Consider the following 16,078-nt stretch of genomic DNA (forward strand, 5'->3'; position numbering starts at 1 on the left):
GAAGGTAAAGCCAAAGAATATACCAGTATGGATAGGACTGTAAAAACTACATCATCATCCTCCATCAGCAAGCTTCAATAAAGTGGAAAGAGTCACTCTATGCACTACCATGTAAAAGTATGGTGTAGTGTACAATGCACTGCTGACAAACTTGGGTTGTATTCAGTATAACAGTATAGTCCTAGATTTCATTGATATACTCACTGTAAGCTGATGATTTTGTCAAGCAGAGAGAGAGGTGATAATGTAGCAGTTACAGTAACAAGTGATATAGAAAAGTTGATCTTGTGCAATGTTGCATGGGGCAGAAATGGCATACACACACCAATACTGTTTTACTGAAGCCTTCTGCTTTACAATACATGCTACATAATATGCCTATAATATTCCACTTACATCTGAAAAATGTGCCAAAGTGATTTGAAAAAACTGTAAGAGGTAGAGGGAGTGGTTTGGACATTCAGTAAAGATAAAGCAGAACCTGTATGTGTGTGTGTGTATCATACATACAATCAGTGCAGATGGAGTCGTTGCGCTATCTGACATGAGGAAATGTAGTTGACTCATGACTGAATGGTTAATAAAGAAACCTCAGACAAGAGTTTGTCTGTGCTGTAGGGTAAGCATATCAGAAGCTTGTCGTGTTAACTTATCATCCAAACAAACCTGAACAAAATGTCTTATAGATTTAGGCTCCTCAATAAGTCAAAACTTTTATTGATGTTCAATATTCACATAGAAATAACTAAAAATCACAGTGCTCTGTACATTTGTTTTGACAATTGACAGTGTTCTGTACATTAGATTTAATTTCTCCCTTCATTATGACTAGGAGTTGCATTAGGTTGGCATGAGACTGCCCTCGTGTGGTCACATGTGCAACATTCAGCATGCCCAACGTACTGTATTTTTCGACATAAAACTGCTGACTGCTTGTCAAAATGAAAGCAAGATCAAATCCATCTCAAATTAAAGCAGTATCAAGCATTGAAATCATACATTCTAAGAGCTAAACTGCCAGTACTTACAGAAAATGAATATGTACATAAAGTATTTGACTCTGTATTTATTCGATTATTCTATCCAGAGAAAGAGTTATAAACACAACCCAGGTGTATGAGCAGATGTTCAGCCTGTTAACGTGAACATCTTCTGTTTCCACCAGTCAGTCAGGACTGTCTGAACAGCTGCTCTCTGACTCCTTGCAGCTCTGCAGTGTAGCATGCTACAGTATCCTCATCTTCATCTTCATCCTAACTCCTCTCACCTGGGAATTCACAAAGAAAATACTCCAACATATGAAATAAAGCTGTGAAGAACGCATTGGTGTATTGTCCATAAAGTGTGGTACTCTTGAGTCTATAGTCTGCATGCACTACACCAGAGAAATATCTTACAGCCAGGGGATGGCTGTGTGTTGTGCGGCTATTAGCCCGTGTGTGGCTCACATCTTTGTATTCTTTCTCAGTGGTGGTGCCATTGATTGTGCAGGTCTCTCTTCCCTCTGTATAGAGGAGGATCGATGTGAAAGCACATTGTCAAAGGTAAGGACACTCAGGCTTAAAAACAAAATAACAGAGCTGGAAAAAAACTGTGAGAGAAACTTGCATGATCTCTAATTGCCTTCTTTCACCTGTCCTGTGTGTGTGTCCTTTGGTCTGGAGGTTGGTTGGGTGTGGTTGGGGTTCGGAGGCTGAGGATTGAGCCCTAAGCCAGGCTCACTGAGTCTTTGCCGGATGAGTCGTAGTTCTTCAGTCCAGGGGGGCTGGCTGGGGTCTGAGTGAAAAGCTGATGGGTCAGTGTTGGAGGATGTACCAGGCTCTTCAGGTGAAGGGCAAAGGCCAGGGATGGAGGTGGGTGGCACACCAAGCAGATAGCCCATGGCACTCACAATGGCATGGATGAGCTCCACACTGCTGGGGCCGGGTCTGGAGCGGGGGGACAGGGGAGGGGACACTGGATCCTGAGGGACCTTCTGTGTTGTAGGTGGGGATCTGATGGGCTGAGAGTCTATCTTCTCCCTTGGTACTTCAGCTGCAGTATGGAGAGAACATAGAACAGAAAGATAGATAAGTAGCTATTCAAAATGAACACATACACACTCACTTCTACCCATGTCCCCACCCATCAAACACCAGATTTTGTAGAATGCTAAAAATCTCTGACTACTATTACATAGCAGCAAATGTATACTCTTTCACGTACTGAATCCATATTAACTTACATTTAGTCTGAGCTGAGGGTGAGTGCGTGCCTGTGATCTTTTTGGAGTGTGACTGGGGGCCATTTCTCACAGGTGGAGGGTTCTGGCAGGGTGAGGGTACATTTGGCCAACTCTTGTGAGAGGTAGAGGGTTTTTGAGTTGGTGCCCATGGTATTTTGACTTTAGTTCTCAAGTCCTCCTGTCCTTTAGTAGTCTTGCCTTTCCCGGTGCCTCTAAAGCATTCTTTAGGATGACCCTCCTTGCTTGGCTGTGGAACTGGGCCCTGTGCTGGGTGAGGGTGTGTCGGTGAGGGTGGACACCTTTCCCTCTCCCATCTCTCCCTCTCTCTCTCCCATCTCTCCCTCTCTCTCTCCCATCTCTCCCTATCCCCCTCTCTCTCCCTGTCCCTCTCTCCCTCCCGTAGTAGTTTGGCAGAATATGAGGCTTTACTCAGAGAACTCCTGGTCTGAGATGGACAGTCATGGGGGGTTGCCAGGATCCTAGAAGTGGAGATAGATGTTAGATTCCCCTCACTTCCCAGGAAAGGAGTACCAGTACCTCTATAGCTTGTTGAAAGCCCTGTGGGTTTGCTCTTGGGGGAGTAGCTCTTTGGCCTGGGTGTGTCTGGTTTCTGGAAACCTTGACTCATTTTCAGCTCTAAACTCCTGCCCAGGATTGAGGTTGAGGCTGCAGGTCTCCCTTCTGGGTTGTTGCTGGAGCTGCTGGAGGTGCTGGAGGTGGGATGCATAGATGGGCTCTGATCCTGGATTGGATCTCGGATCCTCGGATCCCGGGTGGATCTGTAAAGACCTCTACTCTGAGGCTTATTGGGGGTCTTAGGGGAGGGGGTCTTGGATAAAGGAGTCTTGAACAGCCTAGGTATGTCAGTCGGCGCCCCATTCAATTCGCTGGAGGGTTTAGCCACCACAGGCCTCTGCTGACAAAGGCTTGTAAATGCTTGCTTCAATCTTCTAAGGCTAGGAAGGGGAGGTCTCTCTTTCCTCCCACTATCCTCCTTTGGCTTTGGCACACAAGCGGTGTTTGCAGAACCTTTAGTTTTAAGACTAGGGTCACAGGGAGGAGAAGTCTTGTTGGTTGGCTGGCTCCCAGCACTCTGGGATTTTGTATTTTTGGTGGATAGAACATGTTGTGACACTGCAGAGTCTGCCTCACTACTAACAACACTCTGAGGTTTTGATGGTTTCTTGAAATTACACTCAGTTTTGTCTGTCTGCTTCTCTGACAAAGAAGGTGCAGGTGTTAATTTAGGTGAATCAGAGGTCTTGGTTTTAGGACTTTTCTTAGGACTTTTCTTATCTTGAGGAGACTTGTGTTTCTGATGTGCTGTAGTTGACTGAGGAGATGACTTACATGGAGACTTCTTAGGGCTTTTAAGTGGACTGCTTTTGATCTGTGGTACATCATAAGGGTAGGAAAAGATGGAGGTGAGCTTACTGCCTGGGATGGGGGTCCCACAGTCTGGCACAGTTGAAGACACATCAGGTGAGGCTGATGGTTTCATTGGTTTCAGTAGTCGTGGGTCAGCTTGTGGAATCTTAGATTCTTTCAGAGTGGGACTGGCATGTGATGATACGGAAGTCTTAGCTCTGGCAGGAGAACATTTCTCAGTCGTTTTCTTTGGTGTTGAAGTCTTCTTAATTTCACTGCTCATTCTCATCTCAGAATCATCTTTCTTCGCTGTATCCCCTTTAATATTGAACATGTCTGGGTATGGAGTGTTGTCCGCTTGACATCTATCTTTAGGGCTGGTTACTGAGTCTTTAGGGTTGGAACTGGTTACTGTCCCTTTAGCTGCTGGTGGACAGCTCTCCAGCCCACAACATGTAGTCCTCCTTCCTGAGATGTTGCTCCTGATGTGGAACGATGACGCCCTGTGAAAGGTTCCATGTTGTGGGGTGCAAGGGGCACTGGAGGTGAATAACTTGGTGCGTACTGGGGTGCATGGGGCACTGGAAGATGTCACCTGACTGCGTAACGGGGTGCCAGGGGCACTGGAGGTGAAAGAGTGAGGGTAGAGTGGCGTGCTAGGGCAACTGGAAGGCGTACTGAGAGAGAAGGAAGGGGAAAATATTGGGATATTGGGAGATGTGTTACAAAGAGGAGCAGGGAGGGGAGGAGTGCTGGTAGCTGTTGGAGAGAGGAAGGGGGAGTGGGTGTAGGGTGGGCTGAGCATGACACTGCCATCAGATGCTGGGGAGTCCGAGGCACTGCTGTCTAGCTGTCGGCGCCATGACCGGCGGTCCCATCTCCTCACCTGGTTGGGGGGTAGGCAACCTGACCAAAAGAAAACAATGCACCAAAATCAATGGAAACTGTCAACATCCTCTGACTGCTCTATCAGTTCCTCAAGGATACATTTGGGGCCCACTTTTATACAGTTTATAGGTGCATAAATGACCTGTCCTCTGGATATCCTGAGATCAAAATGCAGATGTATGCAGACTAGTGGTGCGGGGGTCAGCTGTTTGTTCACCCACACACGCCCGCAATTGCTAATAACCCATCAGCAACTGCCCAACTATATGTTATAAAGTGAAAATCTGAGGGCCGCACCCAACCCTAACCCGCAAATATAGAACATGCGCTATAGGCTACAGTCAAAGACTGCAGAACAATTTTTTGACAGGGGTTGCTGGATTTTTTTTGTGCCTGATTTAGATATGTTTCTGCTTATAATTTCCAACATTTTGGTAGGCTAATTTTTAGTAAACTTGTCTATAATTAGATACATGCAGCTTCTCTTTTGTCATTATATGTTGCCCTAGAAGACTAAATGTTATGATGAGTTTCTCTGGTATCAAGTAATTCAGGATGCAAGAATATACTTAAACAATTATATGGAGAGTTAATACAAAATATTTAATAGATACGGTACCGGGTTCGTCTAACAAATGGCACATGCTTTGCCTCTTGTCAGCCGAACTCCTGAACAAAGAAAGTATCTCTCTTCTTATAGTCCATGTTACATATTGCTTCCACAACATCTGCTAACCATCAGTGGGCACTCCCCACACTGATGGTATTACCTTGTACCCCAAGTCAGTATATTATGTCTATCAATCATTCTAAGATAAACCTCAGTAAGCTCCCTCGACATACTGGAATCCTTTGCATCCAGACTCTGCGGCACCCAGAGTCACCTATCTAATAAATGTTGTTCCCACAACACTATGACAAGACATCATAACACAAAATAAACCCTTGCTCAACAGAATAATGTAATAGATCGATCCAATGAATGCTTCAATCTAGTTGACATTGGTAAAGTTCTCTCTGTCAAAGATCTTTCTCTGTGAAAAGATTTTCAGTGCAAAATGTCCAGTTTATCGTTTGTAAGGAAAAAGTTAACTGTGAAAACGATCCAACGTGTTTCTGATTTCAGTTCGGCTTCGATGCATATTTTATGTGGTTGAAATACTATCCGTTTTTATGATGCCTTTTTGATAAAGACAGCACCTCAACAGATGGTATCTAACTGAGCATTGCATTCTCTCAAGATGCAGAAATAAATCACATTTTGCCTACATTTGGTGTATCATTTTACTGCAAGAAATGCTTAATTCTGCAGGAGTTAGGCTACTATTAAGGATATAGCCCTATTTGCACGGGACTAGTATTACCAGAGAACGTCCATTACTCCAGAGGACGATTAGGACGGGATTCGTTTTTTACAAACTGCCCCCTGTAATTCTTTCTTTTTTCTCTCTATAAATTGACAGTTATGACAGAAGCTAGGAGGGTTTTTTTTTCTAGGCGTTAAGATTTTACAAAAAGTAAAGGCGATAACAGGCTACACTGATAACTCGAGCTTGGTACCCCAACCAGTGTCGATTTAAGCATGTAAATCTTGGTGGGGCAAAAAATATATATATGTTTTTGATGCATGCCAGCAAACAAACTACACAACACAACACAACACTAAACAATACATTAATTGCACTATAACGGTGACAAACGGTGCCCACACACTGTTAGGGCCTACATAAAGCTGTCCCAACAGCAGTGTCCCAACAGCAGTCCCAACACCTTACCACTGCTACACATGGCTATCAGCGGAGCCTTGTCTGGCAGCGAAACAGTTCATTGAGCCTCATTTACTGCCTTTAAAAAAAACATAGCTGATATGGCTGACTTGCTTAAACAAATGTGGTTTCTACTGACAATTGAGATGTACAAACTATGGCATAAGGGGACGACGAGCAGATAAGAGGCAATCTGCAATTTAGATTAAGACATTAATGAGCGAGCTAGGACGGACGTAGTCAATATAACTATTTGTTCAGCACCTTTGAAATGTCCAGTGACAGATTTCAGAACATGGGCCGTTCTTACAGTATTCTCCCTGTACACCAAGTCAGAACCGTAGGATAAATAAAGGGGGCATATACAGTACCAGTCAAAAGTTTGGACACACCTACTCATTCAATACTTTTTCTTTATGTTTACTATTTTCTACATTGCAGAATAATAGTGAAGACATAAAAACTATGAAATAACACATACAGTGAGGGAAAAAAGTATTTGATCCCCTGCTGATTTTGTACGTTTGCCCACTGACAAAGAAATGATCAGTTTATAATTTTAATGGTAAGTTTATTTGAACAGTGAGAGACAGAATAACAAAAAAATCCAGAAAAACGCATGTTAAAAATGTTATAAATTGATTTGCATTTTAATGAGAGAAATAAGTATTTGACCCCTCTGCAAAACATGACTTAGTACTTGGTGGTAAAACCCTTGTTGGCAATCACAGAGGTCAGACGTTTCTTGTAGTTGGCCACCAGGTTTGCACACATCTTAGGAGGGATTTTGTCCCATACCTCTTTGCAGATTTACATTTTTACATTTTAGTCATTTAGCAGACGCTCTTATCCAGAGCGACTTACAGTTAGTGAGTGCATACATTATTTTTTTATTTTTCACACTGGCCCCCCGTGGCAATTGAACCCACAACCCTGGCGTTGCAAATGCCATGCTCTACCAACTGAGCTACATCCCTGCCGGCCATTCCCTCCCCATACCCTGGACGACACTGGGCCAATTGTGCGCCGCCCCATGGGTCTCCCGGTCGCGGCCGGCTACGGCTAGCCTGGATTCGAACCAGGATCTCTAGTGGCACAGCCTTAGACCACTGTGCCACTCGGGCCATTCCCCCCAGAAATGTCAGGGAACTTGCAGGTGTCTTGGTGGAAGAGTGGGGTAACATCTCACAGCAAGAACTGGCAAATCTGGTGCAGTCCATGAGGAGGAGATGCACTGCAGTACTTAATGCAGCTGGTGTTACTTTTGATTTTGACCCCCCCTTTGTTCAGGGACACATTATTCCATTTCTGTTAGTCACATGTCTGTGGAACTTGTTTACATTTACATTTACGTCATTTAGCAGACGCTCTTATCCAGAGCGACTTACAAATTGGTGCATTCACCTTATAGCCAGTGGGATTACCACTTTACAATGTGTTTTTTTATATATTTTTTTTATTTTTTTATTTTTTTATTTTTTGGGGGGGTGGGGGGTGGGTTGGGGTAAGGGAGGGGTAGAAGGATTACTTTATCCTATCCCAGGTATTCCTTAAAGAGGTGGGGTTTCAAATGTCTCCGGAAGGTGGTGAGTGACTCCGCTGTCCTGGCGTCGTGAGGGAGCTTGTTCCACCATTGGGGTGCCAGAGCAGCGAACAGTTTTGACTGGGCTGAGCGGGAACTATGCTTCCGCAGAGGAAGGGGAGCCAGCAGGCCAGAGGTGGATGAACGCAATGCCCTCGCTTGGGTGTAGGGACTGATCAGAGCCTGAAGGTACGGAGGTGCCGTTCCCCTCACAGCTCCATAGGCAAGCACCATGGTCTTGTAACAGATGCGAGCTTCAACTGGAAGCCAGTGGAGTGTGCGGAGGAGGGGGGTGACGTGAGAGAACTTGGGAAGGTTGAACACCAGACGGGCTGTTCAGTTTATGTCTCAGTTGTTGACTCTTGTTATGTTCATACAAATATTTACACATGTTAAGTTTGCTGAAAATAAATGCAGTTGACAGTGAGAGGACGTTTATTTTTTTGCTGAGTTTATTTACAAAATAAACTAAAGTAAAAAATTATAAAAAGAAACACAATAAAATAACAATAACGAGGCTATATACAGGGGGTACCGGTACCGAGTCAATGTGCGGGGGTACGGGTTAATCGAGGTAATTTCTACATGTAGGTAGGGGTAAAGTGACTATGCATAGATAATAGACAGCGGGTAGCAGCAGTGTAAAAACAAATGGAGGAGGGGGGCGGTGTCAACATAAATAGTCCGGGTGGCCATTTGATTAATTGTTCAGCAGACTAATGGCTTGGAGGTTGAAGCTGTTAAGGAGCCTTTTGGTCCTAGACTTGGCTCTCCGGTACCGCTTGTTGTGCGGTAGCAGAGAGAACAGTCTATGACTTGGGTGACTGGAGTCTTTGACAATTTTTTGGTCTTTCCTCTGATACTGCCTAGTATATAGGTCCTGGATGGAAGGAAGCTTGGCCCCAGTGATGTACTGGGCCGTACGCACTACACTCTGTAGCGCCTTACAGTCAGATGCCGAGCAGTTGCCATACCAGGCAGTGATGCAACCGGTCAGGATGCTCTCAATGGTGCAGCTGTAGAACTTTTTGAGGATTTGGGGACCCATGCCAAAGTTTTTCAGTCTCCCGAGGGGAAAAGGTGTTGTCGTGCCTTCTTCACGACTGTCTTGGTCTGTTTGGACCATGATAGTTCGTTGGTGATGTGGACACCAAGGAACTTGAAACTCTCAACCCACTCCACTACAGCCCTGTTGTGTCGGCCCGCTTTTTCCTGTAGTCCACGATCAGCTCCTTTGTCTTGCTCACATTGAGGGAGAGGTTATTGTCCTGGCACCACACTGCCAGGTCTCTGACCTTCTCCCTATAGGCTGTCTCATCGTTGTCGGTGATCAGGCCTACCACTGTTGTGTCATCAGCAAACTTAATGATGGTGTTGGAGTCGTGTTTGGCCACGCAGTCATAGGTGAACAGGGAGTACAGGAGGGGACTAAGCACGCACCCCTGAGGGGTCCCAGTGTTGAGGATTAGCGTGGCAGACGTGTTGTTGCCTACCCTTACTATCTGGGGGCGGCCCGTCAGGAAGTCCAGGATCCAGTTGCAGAGGGAGGTGTTTAGTCCCTGGGTCCTTAGCTTAGTGATGAGCTTTGTTGGCACTATGGTGTTGAAGGCTGAGCTGTAGTCAATGAACAGCATTCTCACATAGGTGTTCCTTTTGTCCAGGTGGGAAAGGGCAGTGTGGACTGCGAGTGAGTCATCTGTGGATCTGTTGTGGCGGTATGCGAATTGGAGTGGGTCTAGGGTATTAGGGATGATGCTGTTGATGTGAGCCATGACCAGCCTTTCAAAGCACTTCATGGCTACCGACATGAGTGCTACGGGGCGGTAATCATTTAGGCAGGTTACCTTCGCTTCCTTGGGCAAAGTGACTATGGTGGTCTGCTTGAAACATGTAGGTATTACAGACTCAGTCAGGGAGAGGTTGAAAATGTCAGTGAAGACACTTGCCAGTTGGTCTGTGCATGCTTTGAGTACACGTCCTACCGATGAAAGTCAGTCAATACGGAAAATGTCAAGAACATTGAAAGTTTCTTCAAGTGCAGTCGCAAAGACCATCAAGCGCTATGATGAAACTGGCTCTCATTAGGACTGCCACAGGAAAGGAAGACCCAGAGTTACCTCTGCTGCAGAGGATAAGTTCATTAGAGTTAACCGCACCTCAGATTGCAGCTCAAATAAATGCTTCACAGAGTTCAAGTAACAGACACATCTCAACATCAACTGTTCAGAGGAGACTGCGTGAATCAGGACTTCATGGTCGAATTGCTGCAAAGAAACCACTACTAAAGGACACCAATAAGATGAAGAGACTTTCTTGGGCCAAGAAACATGAGCAATGGACATTAGACTTGTGGAAATCTGTCCTTTGGTCTGATGATTCCAAATTTGAGATTTTGGGTTCCAACCGCCATGTCTTTGTGAGAAGCAGAGTAGGTGAACAGATGATCTCTGCATGTGTGGTTCCCACCATGAAGCATGGAGGAGGAGGTGTGATGGTGTGGGGGTGCTTTGCTGGTGACACTGTCTGTGATTTATTTAGAATTCAAGGCACACTTAACCAGCATGGCTACCACAGCATTCTGCAGCGATACGCCATCCCATCTGGTTTGCACTTAGTGGGACTATCATTTGTTTTTCAACAGGACATTGACCCAAAACACACCTCCAGGCTGTTTGATCAAGAAGGAGAGTGATGTAGTGCTGCATCAGATGACCTGCCCTCCACAATCACCCAACCTCAACCCAATTGAGATGGTTTGGTTGTTGGACCGTCATCAATTTTGTCATCAAACTTTGTCATCAAAGTCTGGCATTCTCTGGATTTATGGTGCTTTCAAGACAACTGGGAACTATAAATAAAACAAGGTTGAATCATGATGATGTCAGTGAGCGCTAGAAAGAGGTCCGAATTCCCGACTTGCAATTCCGAGTTGGATGACCATTCAAAACGTATTTTTCCAGTCGGAGCTTGTTTTTTTCAGAGTTCCCAGTTGTCTTGAACTCACTGAAATCAGATTAGCCATTTCTGAGTTTCCAGTTGTTTTGAGCACGGCAGAAGTCATGCTGGATTGACACCATGGCCAATGTAGAATGTTTATCCTTTTAAGCTTGGAAAAGAGACCCTTAAACCCAGACTTGGAACCACACACCCACTCCACTGAATAGCAGGCTAGTGATTGCTTTGCAATGCTTGCAGTTAGCCACAGATTCCTTCCAAACCTCTCATTGTTGAATTTGTTTATGTCCAATGGCCGATGAGCACCGATAAGTTTTATCTATAATTTATCTTCATTATTTATCTTCATATGACAAGGATTAAAAAGGATTTGCCAGTAGATTGTCGACTTGATTCATGATGATGACTGCTACCTTGCTAGCTAAGATTTTGAAAGTATGATGTTGACATGATCAGTCCAATCAAAGCTGCTGTAGATATAACGTGATTTGACGTAATTTTATCTGTGGCCAATGACCTTGAGCCTTCTTGGATGGGCACTTCTAATGTAACTCTATGGCAGCAGCCAAGGGGCTTGAATTTTCGAGTTCTACCCTTAGATTTGGCTGAGATGAAGTGTCCCCATGAGTGACAGAACACTGAGCCAATCACGGCGCAACCAGAGAACATTACCAACCCCTATGCTCCGTATTTTTACTGGCTGCCCCACCACCACAGAAAGCACTAAGCTAGGCTGAAACACCTGCATTTTGGAGCTGCCTTAAGTTTGTATGTGGCTTTATTAACTCAATTTTCATTTTATGTTTTACATTGTTTGCAAACTGATATGTGACACGTATTAATGCCAAAATAACATGCAAAACAGGCATCCCAAAAAACATGTTTTATTTTTTTTATTTTCCTTTGGCAAGAAAAGTGGGGCTCTGCCCCACCTGCCCTAAATGACGGGTCGCCACTGTTCCCAACATAGCCGGCACTGCTATCATCCTCTTTTACCACTTCACCAAATATTTTCCAAACATTACTTTTCTTGCCCTACCTTCTCTTTATTTTCAACTCTCCTTTCACAGCTTTTGTCTTATTGAATTAATTTAGACAATGTTATTTTTGCCTCCATGGATTAACATGAACTTTTTCTGCCCGTTCCCAAAAGCGTTATTTGGCGATTGGCTGTGTAGGCTATTTGGCGTGTGTACAGTTAAGCCCTAAAGTTTAGGCTTATGCAGTAATACTAGATAGCCTAAAAGAATGAAAGAAAAACCTCAATGTAGCCTATATAAATTGCACAATAGTTGAACATTTATGGATTTTTTTAAGGTATTGTTTCTCTTTATTCAACCCGCCCGCCACCCACCCACTTTTCAGCCACCCAATATTTAATTACCCTAAACCTGTCCGCGGATATAGCCACGGGGACTGCGGGTTATGAGTCAACCCGCGCTTCACTAATGCAGACGACACAGTCTTCTATGTCCATGCCAAGACAAAGCAAAAATCTGCTCATAAACTTACAGCAGCAATGGAAAAAATTGCTGACTGGTTGGACTACTCATGTCTAACATTTAACGTAACAAAACTGTCTGCATGTATTTCTTCGGGGGTGTTCGTACATTTACTCTGGAATGCCAGAGTGCGCTCTGGGCGTTCATAAATTCAGAGCATTGTCAGATTGTCCATTCATAAATTCACACGCACACTGGACGCTCTGGCCCAGGAGTAGGGTTGAGCCGAGCGTTTTGACCTCACAACTGCAGTCAAGCATCCAAGCTAACTGGCTAAAGTTGGCTAGCTTGCTAGCTACTTCCAGACACAAATGAGAGAACACCTCACTCTGACCATTTTACTCGCTCTAGCATTGCTGGTTAGGCTGTTTTCATGTTATCTAGAGTGTTGGTGACTGTCACTTTGCTGCTGGAAACAGTTTAATTACGTTTTTTTGCAGACGTTTACTGACACCAGTCATATTCAACAGGTGTTGCGCTTTCGTAAATTCATCAGTTATTCTGCGCTCTGGCACACTCAGATGAGAGTGATCTGAAATCAGAGTAGATAGCCAGAGTGAATTTATGAACGCACCCTTCATCAGGAACAGTGAGGTAACCGTAAAGGAACAGAGGATCAAGGTGGTGTCACAAAAAACGAATACATTTTTGGGTGGCCAGTCATAAAGTATATTGAACAGTCAAAAGCGGCCTGGTCACTTCAAATTGATCAGAAACCAAATGTCAACAGATGCTGCTATACTGTACATGTACTCAATGATTTTGTACTGTGTATCACAGCAATGAAACCACTTCAAAAGCTCTATAAACAAACTCTGCAAGTGCTGCACAAAAAACAAACACATCACCACTGCAATATCATTAAGAAACACAACCTACTGAGCTTTGACAGCTTCTTATGCCAACACCTCTCTGCTGTTTATTATCACTCATGACCTTGCCCCATCACCTCTTCAGCAGTTTGTTAAATATTGCAAGGACAATACCAGGACGACAAGAGCTTCAACCAGAGGGGGCTATTCAACTCAGTTTAGGTCCACCAAATTTGGTCAGACAGCTTTTTCAGTCAGAGCGTCTGGATTATGGAACACCCTGCCAACCAGTGTGAGAGAGTACTGTACCTTTGCTAGGCAAACCAGTCATGTGAACATCAAGACATTCAGATACTGATGTCAGACACTGTAGGACCAAGGGACATTATATTGTCTATTGTTGTATATTTGGACATTTTTTTATAGAGATATTTTAATATGATGTTATATTGTAGCATTGTATTGATGTTGATTATTTTCTGCCCAGGGACTACAGATGAAAATGAGCTATCTAGCTAAATCTGGTGCAATGGCATGTTGTACATAGCCCTTGACAAATAAACAAAAAAATAAATACAAACCTTTCTCTGACAGCGGGCTCCTTCTCCTCTTCCCTCCCTGGTAGGGTTTACAGACAGACCTCCCCTCCCCAGCACCCAGAGGGGCGGTGTGTCTCGCCTGGACACCAGAGGGGCCTGCTAACAAATGATATGGCAGGGAACAGGTAATTACAATCATTAGTAGAGTAAGCTTGCAAAAAAGATCCCAGATAGAAGAGAAAAGACTGAGTTCCCATTGACAAAGCATAAATGGATTGTATGTCTCAAACTTGGTGGACTAAAATCCCTAGCTACCTGTTTCAGCATTAGACTCATCTGATGCCTCCTAAGGAAAGAAAAGTGAGAGATGACAATATAGTAAGATCCAATATGAGAGCCAATATATTGATTTGTTTAGATATCTTTTAGCCAGGCATGAGTTGAGTAAAATAGCATACAGTGTTTACCTTATAGCAAAGCTGGTCAAGCCTCTCCTTGTGATGTTTGGTCTTCTTCTCGCTGCGCACCACCTGGTACCATTTCAAACTGTTCTGGTAGCGGCGGGTGAGGTAGGCTGGAGTGGTGCTTCGGAACTGAGACTCAGAAGGAGACTCAGAATCCTCGTCGTCGGAGCTGGAACTAAGCAACTGCAAATCCCTGACAGCGCGGGATAGGGAGACACCATCTCCACCCCCTCCCCTGTCCTCACCTCCAGCAGCCTGTGCTTTTGCAAGGGATCTGTGTGAGCGGATACCGTCTAGGGGGCTATGGTCTGCAGAGGGGGGCTGCTTGCGGGATGGTGGTCTGGGTGTCACAGGTCTAACCAACTGACCACCAGGGAGGGTTCTCTGCCTGGCAAGCTGCTCTAAGTCTGGCCTCACTGGGATAAAACGGAGGGTGGCCTCAGGATGTTTGAACTTCACTCTTTTATCAGTCAGGTTAGGGGAAGGGTTGGGGATGGGTTGTTTTATTGGACGAGGTCTACAGTGGCGCCTGCCAATAGGGAGGGCTGTGGTGTATTTGAGCAAAGGCTTGTCATAAGGTTCTCCTTTCCAGGTCTCTTGCACTGGCATCCAAATCTTGATCTTGGCTGAGAGAGTGGGTTGCTTTAGGGGGTACTTTCTATTGAGGCCCGGTGGGGGGAGGGCAGTGGTCTGAGCATTCTGAGGAAGGGTCATAGCCCCTTCTCCTGCATGACTGGGAGCTGGGAATGCTGGATAAAGAGGTTTAAATGTCAGAAGAGATACAGTGGCTTGCGAAAGTATTCACCCCCCTTGGCATTTTTCCTATTTTGTTGCCTTACAACCTGGAATTCCAATGGATTTATTTGGAGTTTGTATCATTTGATTTACATGACTACCACTTTGAAGATGCAAAATATTTTTTGTTGTGAAACAAACAAGAAATAAGACAAAAAAACAGAAAACTTGAGCGTGCATTACTATTCACCGTGCATTACTATTTATTAAAATGCAAATCAATTTATAACATTTTTGACATGTGTTTTTCTGGATTTTTTTGTTGTTATTCTGTCTCTCACTGTTCAAATAAACCTAGCATTAAAATTATAGACTGATCATTTGTTTGTCAGTGGGCAAACGTACAAAATCAGCAGGGGATCAAATACTTTTTCCCCTCACTGTATATATACTGAGATCATGTGACATATCATGTGACACTTAGATTGCACACAGGTGGACTTTATTTAACTAATTATGTGACTTCTGAAGGTAATTGGTTGCACTATATCTTATTTAGGGGCTTCATAGCAAAGGGGGTGAATACCTATGCAGGCACCACTTTTCCGTTATTAATTTTTTTAATTTCAGTGTTTTGTGTATGTCCATTACATGAAATCCAAATAAAAATCCATATAAATTACAGGTTGTAATGCAACAAAATAGGAAAAACGCCAAGGGGAATGAATGCTTTTGCAAGGCACTGTAGATGTCAAAATAGACATCTAGCTACTGTATTAAGTTAGATTGTCTAGCTAGCTAATAGTCTTCGAAATTCTTTAAAATCCTCACCAGCTAAATGTGAACTTTCCCTCACATTGTCTCCTCCCTCCTCCTGGAACCTACAGTAAGAAAAAGCAGTGTTTTTCTTAAACTTTTTCCAGCATTATTAGTTAGCTAACTTTTCTTTTTGAATTTATGAAACACTGCATTCAAGATGCAAGCTTTAGCTAGCTAGCTAGCGCAGTTCAGATAACTTTAAGTTAGCTAACGTTAGCTAACTTAACCACACGAGATTTATTGATACCTATCAAGCCAATTTTGGGTGGCCGGTCATGTGTTGCTAGCAAGTGTTAGCAAAACCGATGAGCTGAACCAGAGGACGTGTTTTCAAACGTACCTTTTTTTCTCCTTCTTTGGCTGAGTATATTTTGGTTTCATCTTGTAACAAATATGGCATTCATTGCAAAAGTAAACAAAGTAG

General features: G+C 44.0%; 1 protein-coding gene across 3 annotated transcripts; it reads right to left on the reverse strand.

The window, feature by feature from the left end:
* Positions 1-694: 694 nt before the first annotated feature.
* On the reverse strand, positions 695-16,072 carry LOC121582176 (mucin-5AC). Of its 3 annotated transcripts, none has more exons than XM_041897802.1 (9): positions 15,995-16,072; positions 15,667-15,716; positions 14,104-14,849; positions 13,952-13,982; positions 13,679-13,792; positions 2,225-4,498; positions 1,634-2,034; positions 1,449-1,504; positions 695-1,267 (listed from the first exon to the last, which is right to left on the reverse strand). In XM_041897802.1, the coding sequence occupies exons 1-9, from the start codon at positions 16,033-16,035 to the stop codon at positions 1,264-1,266; spliced, it is 3,717 nt and encodes a 1,238-aa protein (XP_041753736.1). In that variant the 5' UTR covers positions 16,036-16,072; the 3' UTR covers positions 695-1,263. The 3 variants fall into 3 exon arrangements, 2 of the variants coding, with proteins under 2 accessions (XP_041753736.1, XP_041753735.1); XM_041897801.1 differs by having other exon boundaries at positions 13,679-13,795; XR_006003323.1 differs by lacking the exon at positions 695-1,267 and having other exon boundaries at positions 1,455-1,504; positions 1,634-1,776; positions 1,892-2,034; positions 13,679-13,795.
* Between the last annotated feature and the right edge of the window lie 6 nt (positions 16,073-16,078).

Source organism: Coregonus clupeaformis, chromosome 15 (assembly GCF_020615455.1).
Source record: "Coregonus clupeaformis isolate EN_2021a chromosome 15, ASM2061545v1, whole genome shotgun sequence".
Taxonomy (NCBI): domain Eukaryota; kingdom Metazoa; phylum Chordata; class Actinopteri; order Salmoniformes; family Salmonidae; genus Coregonus; species Coregonus clupeaformis.